At 31.6% G+C, this 17111-nt stretch overlaps 1 protein-coding gene across 23 annotated transcripts in view; it reads right to left on the minus strand.

Moving 5' to 3' along the window:
- The window catches only part of LOC145261098 (uncharacterized), a 446786-nt gene that overhangs the window by 105946 nt on the left and 323729 nt on the right, over positions 1–17111 (minus strand). For 20 of the 23 annotated variants that reach the window (XR_013864412.1, XR_013864410.1, XR_013864411.1 and 17 more), the window contains 6 exons: positions 16558–16778; positions 15656–15744; positions 11031–11208; positions 10394–10509; positions 9345–9464; positions 8101–8154 (listed from right to left, as the gene is read on the minus strand). Coding sequence is in view for 20 of the 23 variants with exons in the window: in XM_080119315.1 (XP_079975441.1) it covers positions 8101–8154; positions 9345–9464; positions 10394–10509; positions 11031–11208; positions 15656–15744; positions 16558–16778 (778 nt within the window). In the remaining 3 variants the exon portion in view is untranslated. The remainder of the gene's footprint in view (positions 1–8100; positions 8155–9344; positions 9465–10393; positions 10510–11030; positions 11209–15655; positions 15745–16557; positions 16779–17111) is intronic. The other 3 variants (XM_080119305.1, XM_080119297.1, XM_080119302.1) reach the window with 1 other exon arrangement.

A 17111-nucleotide genomic window follows, 5' to 3' on the forward strand; every position in this document is an offset into this window, starting at 1 on the left:
TACGGATGTTTTTTTGGGGTGATTTTTTAATCTTTGTGCACCAAATTCATTTCAAGTAAAAACACTTATGCACATATGTTATGTCAAAATTAGTGTGAATTCCAAAAATTAGGAAAAATGATTCAGTAGAAAAATAATTACAAGTAAAAATAAAATTTATTGAATTTAAGTTTTCTCATATATTTTGATGTGGAACAGTTGTGACTAATTTTATATGACAAACTGATTTATCTCTTTACTTTCAGTTAAAATTTGTCATTTCACAATGCAAGAATGTCGGACCACTAGATCTAGTACATCTATTGGGCCATTTTTTTGCAATTTTTGGAATTTATACTAATTTGAATATGAACCATAAGTACATAATAGTATTTTTATCCTAATTGCATTTGTTTTAAATCCCACTATACTACAGAAGCACCCATTTTTTTAAAAATATATTTTTTAGATAGCTCTACTCATTTTTATTTTTTATTTGTCCATCGTGCTACAATATGAAATGATATTCTCATCAGTTTGAGGTATAATAGACCAACAAGAATACCACTTCAAATCATGGCAACCGAGTCTAAAATGGCACACTCATCAGTTGATCAAATCTCAGTGTAAAATGGCACATTCGTATATTTATTGTATACCAGTTTGAAATGAAATTTTCCTTGTCTATCCTGCTTTAATTTGAAAACATTTTTGGTGTCCATGCAGTATACTGATGTTTCAAACAAATACATTTACAGTAAAAACACCATCATGTACTTACGTGTCATGTTGAAATTACTATAAATTCTAAAAAATGATAGAGTAGAAAAATAATTACAAGTAAAAATAGAATTTATCGAATTATCAAGTTTTATGTTTTAATGTGGAAAAGTTGTGCAACCAATTTTGTATGACAAATTGACTCATCGCCATTGCTTTCCTTGAAATCTACTATTCAAACATAGAATGTTGGACTGCTAGTTTCTACAATTTTTTCCCCCCAAAAATAGATCTAGCACAATTTCTATTGGATCTTTTTTCCTAATTTTTGGAATTTATACTAATTTTGAGATACATAAGAGTTTTTACTTGAAATGTATTTGTTTCAAAACTCGGTATACTAAACAAATACTGCATTTTTTACTATATCTCATACTTTAGCTAGGAATACGAATTTTAGACATGTCTATGCATGCGTAGGAGAGGCTCTGTTTCAAGTAGGATTTTTCATTGCTAAAAATCACGCATTCAAACGAACACATCTTCAGAAAATCTGTTCTTGTTTTTTTCTGGGCAGACAATCAATCTGCTGCAATTAGCCACCCCCTTGAATTTAAATTGAAAAATTTTTTTGGCGCTTTGAGTGTGCATAGAATAGTGAATTTTGAAATAAACGCATACTAGGTGAAAACATTACATATAAATTCCAAAAATTATGAAAAAATGATCCAGTAGAAAAATAATTATAAGTAATAAAAAAAAAAAAAGGACTAACTTAGTTTTATTGTATGTTTTAATATGGAAGAATTCTCCAAATTAAGGGGAGGTAACTGCAATTGATAATTTTAATAAAACTGACTTATCTCCATTGCTTTCATTTAAAATGTGTCATTTTAAAGTATAAAATGTCAGATCATTACTGTAGATGGTCTGTGAAAACTGGATCTACGATATTTTCTACTGGATCTTTTTTATTTTTTTAATTTATGTTATTCATACTGATCACAAGAGGATATATATGTAATAATGTTTTCACCTGAAATGCGGGTTTTTTTTTTTTTCAAAATTAACTATTTTGCCCAAGCACAATTGTTTCGTTTTTTGTTTTGCAGCATTATTGACACTGTTGTCTTTTTTTCATTTAAGCAATTCTTGCACTGGTTAGAAGAGGGACCTTTCTCCCCCTGACCAATAACTAAAAAAAAAAAAAAAAAAAAAAAGTGTCTATTCAATTGAAATGATTTCTCGTCATTTCTCCAGACAGGTGGGTCAAGTGGGGCTGAAAAAACAAACAAAGCAACAAACACGCACAAGAAAGAAGGAAATCGCTCTCGTGCTCACGACAAGACAAACAATTTAAAACCTCTGACATCAAAAATAGTTTTTAGCGATTTGGATTCATTCATATACTTTGGACGAGTGACATTTAAAAAAATCTTTTTTAAACATCTTCAATGGTCGTAATTGATTATTCCTTAAAGGATGGTGGTGTGATCAATAGGCATGCTCCTTTGGACCCATTAAATAAGGAGTTTTAAGCAAATAAAATAAATTTGGGGAATCACAAAAAAAATAAAAAATTTCATTAAATAATTTTTTTTTTTTTTTTTTTTAAATTTTGTAAAAATAAATGATCAAAATCAAGCAGGATCCTTTTGCATTATTTTAGATTTACTTAGACTACTGTTCTCATCCTCAATTTTGTTTTCATAATTTTTCAAGTCAATGTAACTTCCAATCTCAGGTGCTTCTTGTTGAACTCAAGAACCTGTACAGAATATTAAACAGAACCACAATGTAATAATTACGGCTAGGACAACAGCACATTGTTTTGACTTTTGAGTGTGTATCCGTTAATATCTTATGTTTTTATAGAGTGATGCGGTTTTATAGAGTGATGTGGTTCTCGGTTAATTAACTGTGTGTCCGATATTATACTCAAGAGTCAAAACAATGAAAAGAATATGCTGGTGTCATAGTCCTAATAATAATCCACAAGGATAGCTTGCTCTTGTTTAGTCAGCCATGACTAGATGGTCTTAATTCATAATTTTATTCATACTGAGAACTGAACCTTCAACCTGCTAGACTATCACTTAGATCTGAAAATTATGTATATCCGTTGCGCTACAGGTATTTGTGAAGATGAAAACAGTAATCCTAATAATCCCAATAATACAAATTATCAATTGCCATCTAAAAAAAAAAAAAAAAAAAATCTGGACCCTTTTGTTTTGTACAATTAGCCCCCATCGGAAACTTTTTCTTAAAACAGTCAACATGAATGACTGAAACAGTTGCATTTATGAACATTCAAACAATGGGTAAATGATGAATAACCACAACAAACATTTTTGTTGTATTTTTTTTTTTTCAAAATGTTTTTTGTTTACCTTAAGGAATAGAATTTCCAACTGGCAGAGGAAAAGAGGATGATGAGGATGAGGAGGAGGAGTGGAACAAGTACAAACAACAATTCAAACAAAACTACAGATATTCGCTCATTTACACCTAATTTTAAAACAAAAAGGAATCTAACACGGATATGTGTATGTGCTATACTATACACTAAATCAACAAAGGATTTAACAAAGTAACACACAGATAAGTAACATATATTATTGTCCCACCTCAAATTGATTGGTAATGACTATGACAACAGCTTATTATTTTCATGGTTTTGACTCTAGAGTGTGTAGCCATTGATATTTTATATGCTTTTAGATAGAGTGATGTGGTTCTCGGTTGATTAACTGTGTCTAATTGTGTCAGACATATACTCGACAGTCAAAACAATGAAAAGATGTTGTTATAGGCCTAGTAATGACAACAAAAAAGCATGCAATCCTGAAACTTTCTAAACACATTTAAAAAAAAAAACAAGTTACTATCTAAAGCAAAATTTCTCAACACATTCCAATAAGGTTTTGGGAGAAGGGATGAGGGGCTGCTGTTTTGTTTCATGGCATATCCACCCTTTTTGAGTTATTTAAAGTTGAATCGAGTCATCTTTGAAAACTATGCTTCAAATTCCTTATATCTTCAAATATTTAAAGTTTGTTTTGTAAAAAGTAAAAGGTTTTGTCTCTGACTTTGCAGAACATGGTTAACTTTGCAAGGGAGGAAAACAAATTACGCATTTTTGGTCAGCAAGTCAGTATTTTTAAACAGTCTGATTTGGTAACACTAGATGCACTAACAGGTACTACTATTCCAGGGCAAAGTCTACATGAGAGCAATGGTAACTAAGAGGCAACTTCACATTCTCCACATCTCCCAAATAGGACCTCACCACTGGATGTCTTAAGGTTATATCTAGGACCAGCAAGGGGATGAGAACACAACATATTTTCAGAGGTCACAAAGCCACGTTTGAAAAATAAAGGAGAAGGGGGGTGCACATAATAGTTAGGACATCTAAAATACAAATCCACAGTATTTTTTAATTATCTTTCAGAATTTTCGATAATTTGTATAATTTATTATTAACTATTCTTTTTGGTTCTTATTTTTACGTTTCGGTGAATGTAAATTCCGATCTTCAAGTGCTTCTTATCAAATCTCAGCACCTATGGAATTTCAAGCTGAAACCTTTATTTAATAGGCAGGGTAAAAATGGGAATTATATTTTTTTTTTACTTATAGTTATCACTCAGAATTGACACTTCCATCTCAATTTAGAATCGATTAACCATTACACCACAGATCATTAAATAAAAAGTTCAGTTTTAAATTTTGTACAAGCCTCAAGTTAGACAAAGTTCAAACAATGCACCTGAAGAAGATTGGAGGTTACATCAATATTAACAGTAGTTTGAATAATTCAAATAATTACAAAATATTATAAATGAAAATATTACACTTAACATTAAGTTAAACATTAAATTAATCTAATATCACATTTTTGTTTGTTTGATCTACAGAAAATAACTTTTTCGTTCTTTATTTTTCTGAGTAGCTTAATTGCATTACATATATTTTCATAACTTATTAGCTAGCCTTATTAACATATTGAGCACCATTGACAATCTATACTTAATATATCTCTTTATAATATTATAGGCGTGTGTGTGTGTGTGTGTATATATATATATATATATATATACATATACATACTGGCGACTAAACTGGTTACCCCACCAGACTTGTTTGGTGAGGAGGGTGGTTAGTCTTTCTGAAGGATTAAAAACAAGACCTTCCAAAGAGCGAATGAACACTTTTTCGGCCAACTAGCACTGTGTGTGTTTGTGTGTATGTATGTGTGTGTTGGGGTGGAGAGGGCTCCTGTAAGCCATGGTGAAGGCAATCTTTCTAGGAGAAGCAAATCTCTGATTTAAAAACCATAAAGCGGGAGACTAGTACCCGCATTAAGCTAGTCTGCAGGCTATCTTGCTCTTGCTTGTTGCTGGATCTCAACATTTTGAACCGAGAGAGAGACTTAGCTGTCGTACAAAGCTAAGACTCTGTAACATCATCTGTGTATAGATACTCTGAAGCATTTGTCTATAAAAATGGTCCTGTGGCGATGGAAAAGTTGTGACGTGTGGAGGCTTGAAATGCTGGAAGCATGTAATAATTGATCTCAATGACCATCTTCAGTGTCATGCCTGCATGAGTGTGTGAATTCACCGGTAGGACTAAAAAAAAAAGAAGTTATTTTTTGGCTCATAGACTAAGTGTCTGAGGGAGTGACGCTCGTTTGACAAGATGTTGCAATTATCATATATAAGCATGAAACACTAGTGTCTTTAAATATTAAAAAAAAATCATTAATATTTTTGAAAATATATATTTGTATATTTTGGCAGCAAGTCATTATTCAAGCACGTCTGATTGAACACGACAGAGTTATCCTTTTTTCCGATCTTTCTAGATATCTTTTTCATTTACCGAGTGGTCTCTTTTCATTTCAGCAGGCATGTTATATAAAATGCCGCCCAAAAGTTGTTGTTCGACTATATTCTTCTCAAGCACATTCTATCAGTGCATCTGATTATCATTAGGAGCGATTGTTGCCGTTTTCTTTTTCTTTTAGGCATAGTGTATTTATAATATATATATATATATATATATATATATATATATATATATATATGATAATTTGAATTTGATTTGTTAAATTTGCTATTTTATAAACTGTCAGAAATGCAGTCTTTCTAATAACACCACACTAAAAGTTGTTTTTTTTATTACTTGATCTCATATTACAAATCTTATTTGGTTTTTGTCCAGAATTCCCCCTATATTGAAAAAATGAATAAAATACTGCATGATGTACGTACCTGTGATAGAACAAAAACATCATATTCTAAAAAGGACATAAATTGATCAAGTAATTGTTTTTCTTTTTCAAGAAAATCAAATTTTATGAGGAAACAAGGATGCCATCTTAAATAAGCAAAGGAAGATAAAAAAAAAAATCCCACAAGTTTGAATTTTGTTTGTTTTCAACCTTGTAATGGCTATGATTTACCATTAATTGTTTAAAATTATTTAAAAAAAAATTATTTTATTTAAAAATAAAACTGCTTATTAATTTACATGATTTTTGGAGTATGAAAATTTCGTTCCATCATGAATACGTACATTATACAGATTTTTATTTATTTTTGTTTATAATAGAGGGGATTCTGTGTAATCACCTGTGATTTTTTACTTTTCTGTCAAGGCATAAATTATAAACATGAGAATATTTGAAGTGACTTTTTCCTAAAATATAATTTTCCGACCAGCAATACATATCCACAAAAGCAAAACTGAATATTGCTAATTACAATATAAAACATTTTCCCAATTTGTCTTTTTACAATTGATAATTTTGTGTAATTACCTCTTAATGTTAAGGCATCTGCTTGTAGTTTTATCATATTAACATTGAATAAAAGAGTTTATTAAAATAAAATATTTATCCAAACAGAATTTTTGAATGGATTATACAGATAAAGACAGATGAAAACTGCATGCCAAATAAAAAAAAACTTTAAAAAATTGTAGTTTTATCGTATTAATTTAGAAAAATAATCTGAAAATAGGGGAGATAATTCAGTTCGTTATTTTAGCAAATTATACATTTTGTCTTAAACTGAACAATTCAAGCAAAATACGATAAAATTAATTTTTATTTTCAATTAAACTTCTAATTTTTTTGTAAGAATACTTATTTTTGCCTAATACACAAGTATATCAAAGCATTTTTACTTGAATGCAATTTTCATCTGCGTCTTTATCTGTATAAGCACCATTTTTTATAATTTAAAACTGGAATGTTTCGGTACTATAGTACTATCAAAACTACTTGGTTAGATTCATTAAGTTAGAAAAGTAAAAGGTAAAAACTTGAGCAAGGAGGAGAGTTGCTAATGACAAAAAAGATAAAACCAGGAAGAATTTTCCAAACACTCCCATCCATGGGTGGTGGTGGTGGTTGGTGGGAGTAATTTGTAGAACAATATTAAGTATACATGTCGGGAGGGGGGGGGGACAGGCGGTCACTCTTTAATGAAACAAAAGTCATCTAACTCTCCTATATTCAACATGAAGCATTTACAGTCTCAGCCTTCATGGCAAAATGAACATTTTTCAGAGAGAGCCTTTACAAAAGTAAAAGAAAGATGAAAAAAAAACTGGGAGATAAAAAGAAAAAAAATCAAAAGTAATAAAATCCAGCCAAATAGCAACATAAATATGAATGTAAAGTTTTAATTTGTCAGAAATCAGCTTATATATATATATATATATATATATATGTGTGTGTGTGTGCGCGCACACACATTTATGTCAGGTTAGTGGGAGAAAACATAAGAAAAGGGCACAATTAAGAAAATTTCCAAAATAGATAATATTTATCTATTACTAAGGATCAGAACAATATCAATACCGTCAGTTTCAATTCCAAACAAACGAGATCAATATCTTGTTGCCTATGTTGGACTCTCTTCAGCCTCTGTTTATCTGTCAGATATAAACAAGTTGGATTTGAAACTGACAGCAATGTCTTTTTTTTATCTTTTCTAACACATGTATGAATAATTAAATTATATATGAATAAGTGGATTTTAAGCAGAAATCCACTTGTCTGGAAAAAAAAAAGAAAAGAAAAGAAAACTCACATTCCTACTCAAGTTGAAATAAATTCTCACTGGATTGAAAGGGACCACAATGAAAGAATAAGTTGAGAAACCTGGCTCAAAATACTAGTCAACACTGATGATAAGGGGGGGGGGTCGTCACCAAATCCTTGAGTTAAACTATGTGTTTTTTACCAAAGAACATTAATAGCATGCTACAACAATGATGAAGGGAGGACAAATATAGAAAGCGAATCGCATGCAAAAAAAAAAAAAAAAAAAAAAAAAAAAAAAAGCGTTGGAGATAACAATAATAGAAAGAAAGCCATCTTACCTTGCTTTGCAACCTCCATTTCTTCTTCCGTCCATCGAGATGTTTCAACCACTTCTACAAATAATGATAACGATTAAATTAAACAAGGCACTCTTGCCAAAGAGGTAGGGGATCCTGGGTCCCTACTACGACCTATCAAGAAACTTATTTGTAAACAAACCAATTTGATAACTGCCTTATCTCCCTTAGTTTCCTTGAAATCTGCCATGGAAAAAAAATTTCAAATGCCAAATTTTTTTGTGAAAAAAAAACAATGATCTAGTACATCTACTAGATCTTTTTTCGTACATTTTGAAATTTATACTAATTTTGGCATGACACGCAAGTATGTGAGAGTGTTTGTACCTAAAATGCATTGGTTTTAAACTTCATTATACTGCACAAGCACCTTTATTTATACTAAGTATGGTTGAATTTCAGAAAGGATTCACTTTCATTAGCCATGCCGTATCTTTTAAAAAAGGTCTTGATAAAATCTAATAAAACATAGTGGAAAAAATCTATGTATATATAAAAGTGAAAGTGTCTGTGTGTCTGTATACATTTCCCTACGCAATAACTGTCAATTTTAAGTCTACAGATTCGAAAATTGATATACAGGGTACTGAGATTTGGGAAAATCGATGTGATTGGTTTTCGGACAGAAATTTGGCGATTAAGGGGTCAAAGTTCAACGATTTGACCTTTGAGAACTTTACCAAACTCCTCCGACAATTTTGGGTCTATGCACTTGAAATTTTAGATATAAGTTCCTTGGACATGGATCTAACTTAATAACTTGATTTGAGCCCAAAAGAATAAATGTTAAGGGGTCAAAGTTTTAAAAAAAATGACTTCTGCGGTCTCTTCCAAATTACTCAGACAATTTCCACTTCCACATTTTTTTTTTTTGTTCAACAGACATTGGCAATGCCGGGCCGAAATGCTAGTGGTTTTATATAAAAAAAAAAAAAAAAAAAAAAATTTTTGTTGCAGTTTTAACTTTTGGTAGATTGTAAGTAAAAACTAGATAGAAAATTTATCAATTTACAAAAAGGATATTTTCAGAGATTTTGTTCTCCATCAGTGAAGACAAATCATAGTTCTTTTCATCTAACTAGGTATAAAATTTTTGAAAACAGCTAATGAACAAACTTTAAAAAACAATTAGATGAACAAAATACGGGTATACCAGAATATAAGAATAACAATGATAAAATGTCTTTTCTAAATAACATTGGTGACAAAAATAAAAATAAGCTTACCATCATTATTTTCCGGAACTAAAGGGATTAATGGCTCGTTAGTTTGTGGGTTTGTACCTAACCGACGTGCTATTCTATTGAAACAGACAGCACAGCATCGAGTAATGTCTTCAGAAATTTCTGAAATAGAAAAATCAAATTTATTCTTCTGTTATACTTGAGAGAAAAAGCTTTGAGGATGGCAATAGACAAGGTTGCAGAAAGGAGTGCGAGTTAGATTATTAAATCAGATTTCAATTAATAATAAATATGTGAAGAATTTAAAATAAGTTGGAGTCAGAATATTTATGTTGTGTAACTCTGCAAACCTTGCAATAACAATTTTGGACAAAATTTTGATTTTATAAGTAAAACAAAAGTTGTTTCATCCATATTAAAATTTTACACAATTCCTGAAACGATGTATTTATGAAAATCACATTTTTCTATTTATCCTTCTATTCTTAACTTTATACTTATTAAGCGTGTTAACATAATGCAGTTAACAAGATATCTCCAGTCATTTCTGCTGGAAAACCTAATTTCGAGGATTAGGATGGTTTTATTCATGTCGTTTTCAAGGTAGAAATTTTGATGAAAGCATCACTTGGCTGAGCAATATGATATTTTGTCATTCTGATGATCTCATAGGTTTACTTATATTTATGTAAACTATGATTTATCTTTAGTGTATATACAGTCAAGAAATAGTAATGCTGCAGTGACAATGTGAATATAGGTATAGAATATAAATGTAAAAAGTGATGCTATAGCACGGAATCATAATAAATAACAATAATACAGGGGGAAAAAGGTGAGAGGAGAACTGGGGAAGATGGGAATGAAAAGACGTGGGAGAGACAAATGAGAGGGGGGGGAGAGACGAGGGAAGGGAGAAAGAAAAAACAGGGGACAGGAGTAAAAGAGATAAAAAGAATATAAGTACAAATTAGAAAACTGCTAACATTTTCACTGAAAAACAAAATATTAATAATAAAAAAAGCAATGTTATGAATTTTATCAAAGACTTGAAGAATCCAAACTTTTATAGAAATCACATCATTACTTACGCATTTCTCTCACGATGGGTTCTTTGACTTCTGCAGATAATTCTGCCCATTTTGCTGGTAAAGGTCGGAGACGTTTCACCTTTCGCTTAGGTGTCTTACACGTAGGCACAGGACATCTGAAGAGAGATTGAGAGATATATAATGTGATTAGAAAGGGAACAAATGCCAAGATTGATTAGGGTTAAAGTTGAATAATACCAAGGGTGGGGATGCATATAGGATCTTAAGACATTTTAGCATTTATAAACTTGAATTATTTAATGTGAAATTCAAACATTTTGGTAAAGAGTTTTTATCTTTCAAATTCTTAATCTCTTTGCTTATTTATGGTGCTTCAATTAATGCATTACGGATAACGTAATTGCAATAGTAACTAACTAGAATGTACTATTATTCGATGCTCAGTTAAGAGGAGAGAGGGAATAGTGTAGCATTTGTTCTGTTGTCATAAGACCATCCTCCCAGGAATTACCTCCCTCTTTGGGAGGAAGGAAAGAGCAGTGTAATTCATCCATATTTTTGCTGATATATTTTAATTTAGTTGTATTAGTGGGTTTATTTATAGGCGAAGCGATCAAGCTACTGTTGGTAAGTTATCAAAAAGAAAAAAAAAACTGGTAGAGAAGGAAACACTTACTGAACGCAACGTGACTGTTTGACTGATCGTGCCCGACAAGAGTTACAAACGCGCATATCAGGCTTCACTTCAGATGCTGCCATCCCGTACATGGAACAATCGGAGAGAGAAATTGGACGACTTTGGCTGTAGTTCTCCAATTGTGCCATGCACAGTGTACACTGGTGAACCGGCCCAGCTGGAAAAGTCCAAAGGTTAGCAGCATTAACATGCAATTCAAGAAAAGTAGTCTGATTATATTAAAGAAAAGCAATTTTTCACTGATATAAATCTTAACACAAGATGGGTTCAATGAAGAGTTTTACGTTTGAGAGAAAAGATGGAGAGAGAAGCAAAAATGAATAAATGCAAAAATTTTTTGTGTAGATTATTAATCAAATATTTATTGAAAAAAAAAAATTAAAATTTTTTGTGTAGATTATTAATCAAATATTTACTGAAAAAAAAAAATTAAAATTTTTTGTGTAGATTATTAATCAAATATTTATTGAAAAAAAATAAATTAAAATTTTTTGTGTAGATTATTAATCAAATATTTATTGAAAAAAAAATTTTTTAATTTTTTGTGTAGATTATTAATCAAATATTTATTGAAAAAAAAAAATAAATTAAAATTTTTTGTGTAGATTATTAATCAAATATTTACTGAAAAAAAATAAATTAAAATTTTTTGTGTAGATTATTAATCAAATATTTATTGAAAAAAAAAAATAAATTTTAATTTTTGAATTCTATTAATTATTTATTATACATCAAGTGTTACCTCCCCCTTATTAAGAGCATAAAATAATTTGATACTTGTATAGTTTAGTCATTAAAAAATGAAAATATTAAAAAATGTTTAAATTATACGTATCTGTTATGGAATGAAGTTCTCAAAAAAAAAAAAAAATTCACTTAATTTCATCAAGTAGTTTTTATTTTACAGCGAAAAAACAATTTGTTATGATACCGAGCAAAAGGTTCAATTTTTAGGAAGAAAAGCTAGTAAAGATGGGGAGGGAGTGTCGGTGCTTTACATAGAGTTATCTCCCGCGTGTCGTTTCTAAAATTCAAACAAAATTTAAAACAAATCCAAGATGTTTGCTTTTAACATGCTCTCATAAAAACGTGTTTTTCCGCTGTAAAAAAAACAAAAAAAAACTACTCAATCAAATTAAGTGAATATTTTTTTTTCGAGGATCTTCATGTAAAAATGGATACGTACAATATAACTTTTTTTTTCAATATTTTCATTTTTTTAATGTCTTGATTAAACTGTACAAGTACCAATAATTTAATACAAATTAAAAAACATTTAATGCAGTAAAAAAAAAAAAAAAATAAATAAAAAAATCAATCTGAAAACTCACAAGCCTACATTAATTGGCCAATTTTCAAAGGTATGTAAAGAACCAAGAACACACACACACGTGTGTGTGTGTATATATATATATATATATATATATATATATATATATATCAGTTCCATTCCAGAAATCATGTCTTTATTTCTGAAAAGATCATTTCTTGACAAACCGTTTGTCGACAAGCATACAGAGTTATATATATATATATATATATATATATATATATATATATATATATATCATAAATAAGATATAGTGTTTACTAAAATAAACGTAAACCCATTCCTAATTAAACCTACATACATAAATGCTCTGGTGACTTTTTTTCTTGGTCTTTTAAACACTTTTTTTTTTAAAAAAACATTTTTCTATTTACTAGCAGGGGTACCCGGCGTTGCCCGGGCGTTTGGAGGTGTAAAAAAAAAAAAAAAAAATGTTAGTAGGGAGGGAGGCTCGAACCCGTGACGCGAAGGCAGAAAAGAAAGGAAAAAACATAATATTTTATCACTACGCTACAAAGCCATAGGAAGTGAAAAGCATTCAAATTTATCGATGTCAATCAAAAAGTTGACTTGCTAAGTGAATACGCAGGTGCAGAAATGAACACTGGCTGAAGACCAGTTCAGCTTTCTGACATTTCATTTATTTGTTTCCCACAATGTTGTTTTTTTTTTACATGGAGTTCACCACTTATCAAGGCCCAAGGGCCACTCGGGGATAAGGGTTATTGTGTGTACAGTAATCAATGGGATAGTGTAGTAATAGTATTGGAGAATTGATAAAGTGTCATTACTTAAGGGGGCAGTTCATCAGGAATTTGTTTGTGTTGGACTTGAAGACAGCCAAGTTGAAGTCGGGAGGGAAACAGGCAAGCGGAACAGAGTTCCACAGGCGTGCAGTTCTAAGAAAGAAGCTTTGTTCATGGAATCTACGTTTTGATTTAGGCACAGATAAGGAGTGGGGGAAATTATTGACTCATTAGTGAGATATCTTCTGGAGCGGTAGAAGGATCCCCCCATTTTCCCAGCGACCTTGGCCACAGACTTGATGTATGTGTTCCATTTAAGATCAAGAGTAAAGGTCAAACCCAGAAGCTTATCAAAAGATGGGGCCTCCCCTAGACGAGAGCCATCCATTTCAATTGATGCCTGATGGGGATCAGAGCGTTTATGATGTAGAGATAGGAGCTTGGTCTTAGATGCATTAAAGGTAACTAGCCACCTCTTTCCCCTCTGTACCACGCGCTCAAAATCAGAGGAGAGAGAATCAGAGAGAACATCATCATTTATGGCCTTTGATGTGTTGCCCTAGATAGTCGTGTCATCAGCATAGATGTCAACGAAAGATTTTAGTATGTGTTTTGGGAGATAATTGATGTAGATCAGGAAGAGAGTTGGGCCCAGTATGGACCCCTGAGGGACTCCAGCATTAATACTGTAGGCCTCTGATTTCTGCCCATCAACCACTACTCTATTAGAGAGAAATGATTTAATGATTGAGAAAACATTTCCAGTTATACTGTAGCTGGAAATCTTGTGTAGTAGGCCTTTATGCCATACCTTATCGAAGGCCTTGGATATGTCAAGAGCAATTGCCCTAGAAATGAAGCCTTTGTCGAGAGATTTGCTAATCCTATGAGATATAACCGTTAGCACATCTGCTGTAGATCTAGCAGAACGGAAACCATATTGCGTGCCGCTAAGAAGGTTATTTCTGCTGAGGTGGTTGACTACTTCTCTATTTATCGTGGATTCCAGCAACTTACTCATGACACACAGGAGACTTATTGGTCTGTACTGAGAAGGAGATGACTTATCACCTGAATTCTTAAATACAGGGCATACTGATGAGGTTTTCCAGGGTGTTGGGAAGCACTTCTCCTTAAGGCAACGCTTAAACAGTTTGGTAAGTATGAGGGCAAGTTCTGGTTGTAATTTTTTTAACACTATAATTGGAATACCGTCAGGACCAGTTGCTTTACTGGAGTCAAGGTTCTTGATTAGCTTGGCGACCTTATGCACAGATATTTGTATGTTGCATAGCGTGTTGTCTGTTATAGAAGGGAATACGGGGAGTTGATGGCCTTCATCACACAGGGTAGAATTTGCTGCAAAGTTCTTGGCAAATAGTTTGGCCTTGTCAGATGCTGTCGAGATGACCTCTGGTCCATTGATAATGGTTGGGATAAAACGCACGTTTCTGTTCAGGATCCTATTTGCTATTTGCCAGAACTGGTGGGAACCAAGCCGCTGATCAGCTACTTTGGATTCAACGGATTGAGCATATAGTTCTCTTGCATTTTTTATTACTCTTTTACAGTGGTTGCTGGCGGTCCTGAAAGCAGCTTTAGTTTCAGTGCATCTATTACGTTGGTAGCTATGGAAAAAGTGATTTCTGTGTGCAATGGCAGCAGCACATTCAGAGGAAAACCAGTTCCCCACAAAAAGGGAGTGTCCAAATGAATAGCAATTGTCTGATATCACAAATCGTAGATATTATAATCTAGGGAGTATATAAAAAGTACATAGCACCCCCCCCCCCCGACATAAAAAAAAAAAAATAAATAAAAATTAAAATATCAAAGAAAGTTTAAATTGTATGTATCCGTAATGGAATGAAGTTCTCCAAAAAACATTTAACTTAATTTCATCAAGTAGTTTTTGTTTTACAGCGGAAAAACAGTTTTTTATGATACCGAGCAAAAGGTTCGATTTTTAGGAAGAAAAGCTAGTAAAGATGGGGAGGGAGTTTCGGCGCTTTAACCTGAGTTATCTCCCGTGACGTTTCTAAACTCCAAACAAAAATTAAGAAAAAATCCAAGATGTCTGCCATCAACGTGGTCTCATAAAAACGTGTTTTTCCGCTATAAAAAAAAAAAAAGAAAAAAAAAACTACTTGATCAAATTCAGTAAATTTTTTTTTTTTTTCCGGAGATCTTCAGTTCAAAACAGATACATACAATATAACCTTTTTTCAATATTTTCATTTTTTAATGTCCTGATTAAACTGTACAAGTACCAAAAAATGTGCACAGTCGTTTTGTATGTGTATATATATATATATATATATATATAATGTTTGAGAATTGAGAAAAACAGTCATTGAATCTAAATTCTGAAATTGATTAATATTTTTATATATATATATATATATATATTTGATAGAAAGTGATGGGAAAGGTAAATTTGTAAGTGGTTGGATGTGATCAGTGAGAGATGAACGCCTTGCATAATGTTGGAGGCAATCTTTTTCAAGATCATTAATCATAGAACTTACTTTCTGAGTCTGTTCCTATAGAAATTACATTAGTCTCTTGATCTTCCACAGATTCTTCGGATTCTTTCTCATCAGGTTCTTTTTTCACACTGAAAATAATTAAGAAAGAAAAAATTAAACCGTAATGAAAGCATTAAGGCACGATGGACCCATTCATCTAATTTCACTACTCTATCATGAATCGTTTGAAATCATGGCAGTTTTATATTTCAAAGAGAACTGTCATGAGAGGGAACAGGAAGACAAATCAAGAGAGGAAGATAGAAAAACAGGAATAGAGAAAGAAAGTCAAAGCGAAAAAAAAGTGAGAGAAAGAAATAAAATTCAACGAAATAGCGACGTAAAATGAAGTAAGGCTCTATCAGTTTTGCAGAAATAAGCTTTTTCTGATAAAAAAAATGTTTGTGCTTTATAATTAGATATACAAAAAAATGCATTTTAAATAAAAATCTATTAGGGCCACATTTATAAGAGACACCGAGTTGTGTAGCAAGATTTTTGTTCACATTACATTTTAATTCCTGCATTTTGATACAATTTGGGAAAATAGGGAGCAAAGAGATCTTCACGTTGAAATTCCTTAAAAGTACAAAAATGATGGAGTAGAAAAATAAAAGTGATCAAATAAGACAATTTTATCCCTTGTTTCCAGTTAACTAAGTCAGTTTTAAACTATAAATAAATTTCTTAGGTTAATAGCTTCTTTTTTTTTTACTACAAATTATAAAAAAAAAAAAAAATCTATCAGTTATATATGTAGAGATGTAAATTCTCCACTTTTTGTTTGAAATTTTAAAACCGACTTAATTTTTACTTATTCCATAAAAGTCATTTAAAAATGTTCAGGATAAATGGATGCACACACAAATCACGCTTGATTCTGTTGTTAATCGATTTCTTACCTATCATTGTTGGCATTACCACTACTTGAAGTAGTAGTAGTAGTACTAGTTGTAGTAGTTGTGATTGTTGTGGTTGTAGAGCAGTTAGTTGTTGAGGTGGAAGTGGTTGTAGTTGTGCTTGTGGTCGTACAACTGCTACTGCTGCTGCTGTTGCTTTCCTCGGGTTCATCTTTCGGAGGTGCTTCCTCTTTGACATCAAGAGGTCGGCTCACAGAAGGCTGCTAAAATAAAAAGCAAACATATGCCTTGACTCTTTTTTCAATAAGCAAATGATCACCAGTAAATCTAGTAGATATATAAATGGAGCGCATGACACAAAATCGGTGCGAGGAGTAATTCAGTATATAGCATCAGGAGCAGCTTATTTGAAGTATGAAGGTCGTTCCAAAAATAATGTATCCTATTTTTTAACTAAAATAATAAAAAAAATGTTGAAGAGTTACGAAGATGGGAGTGGTATCATTAAAACGAGTGACCTTTTATTTTCTAGAATTTATTCTTTTACATAGTCACTACCATTCTCAATGCATTTTTGCCAACAATGGGGTAGCGGC

The sequence above is a fragment of the Euprymna scolopes genome, chromosome 37, assembly GCF_053919585.1.
Source record: "Euprymna scolopes isolate OS-2025 chromosome 37, ASM5391958v1, whole genome shotgun sequence".
NCBI lineage: Eukaryota > Metazoa > Mollusca > Cephalopoda > Sepiida > Sepiolidae > Euprymna > Euprymna scolopes.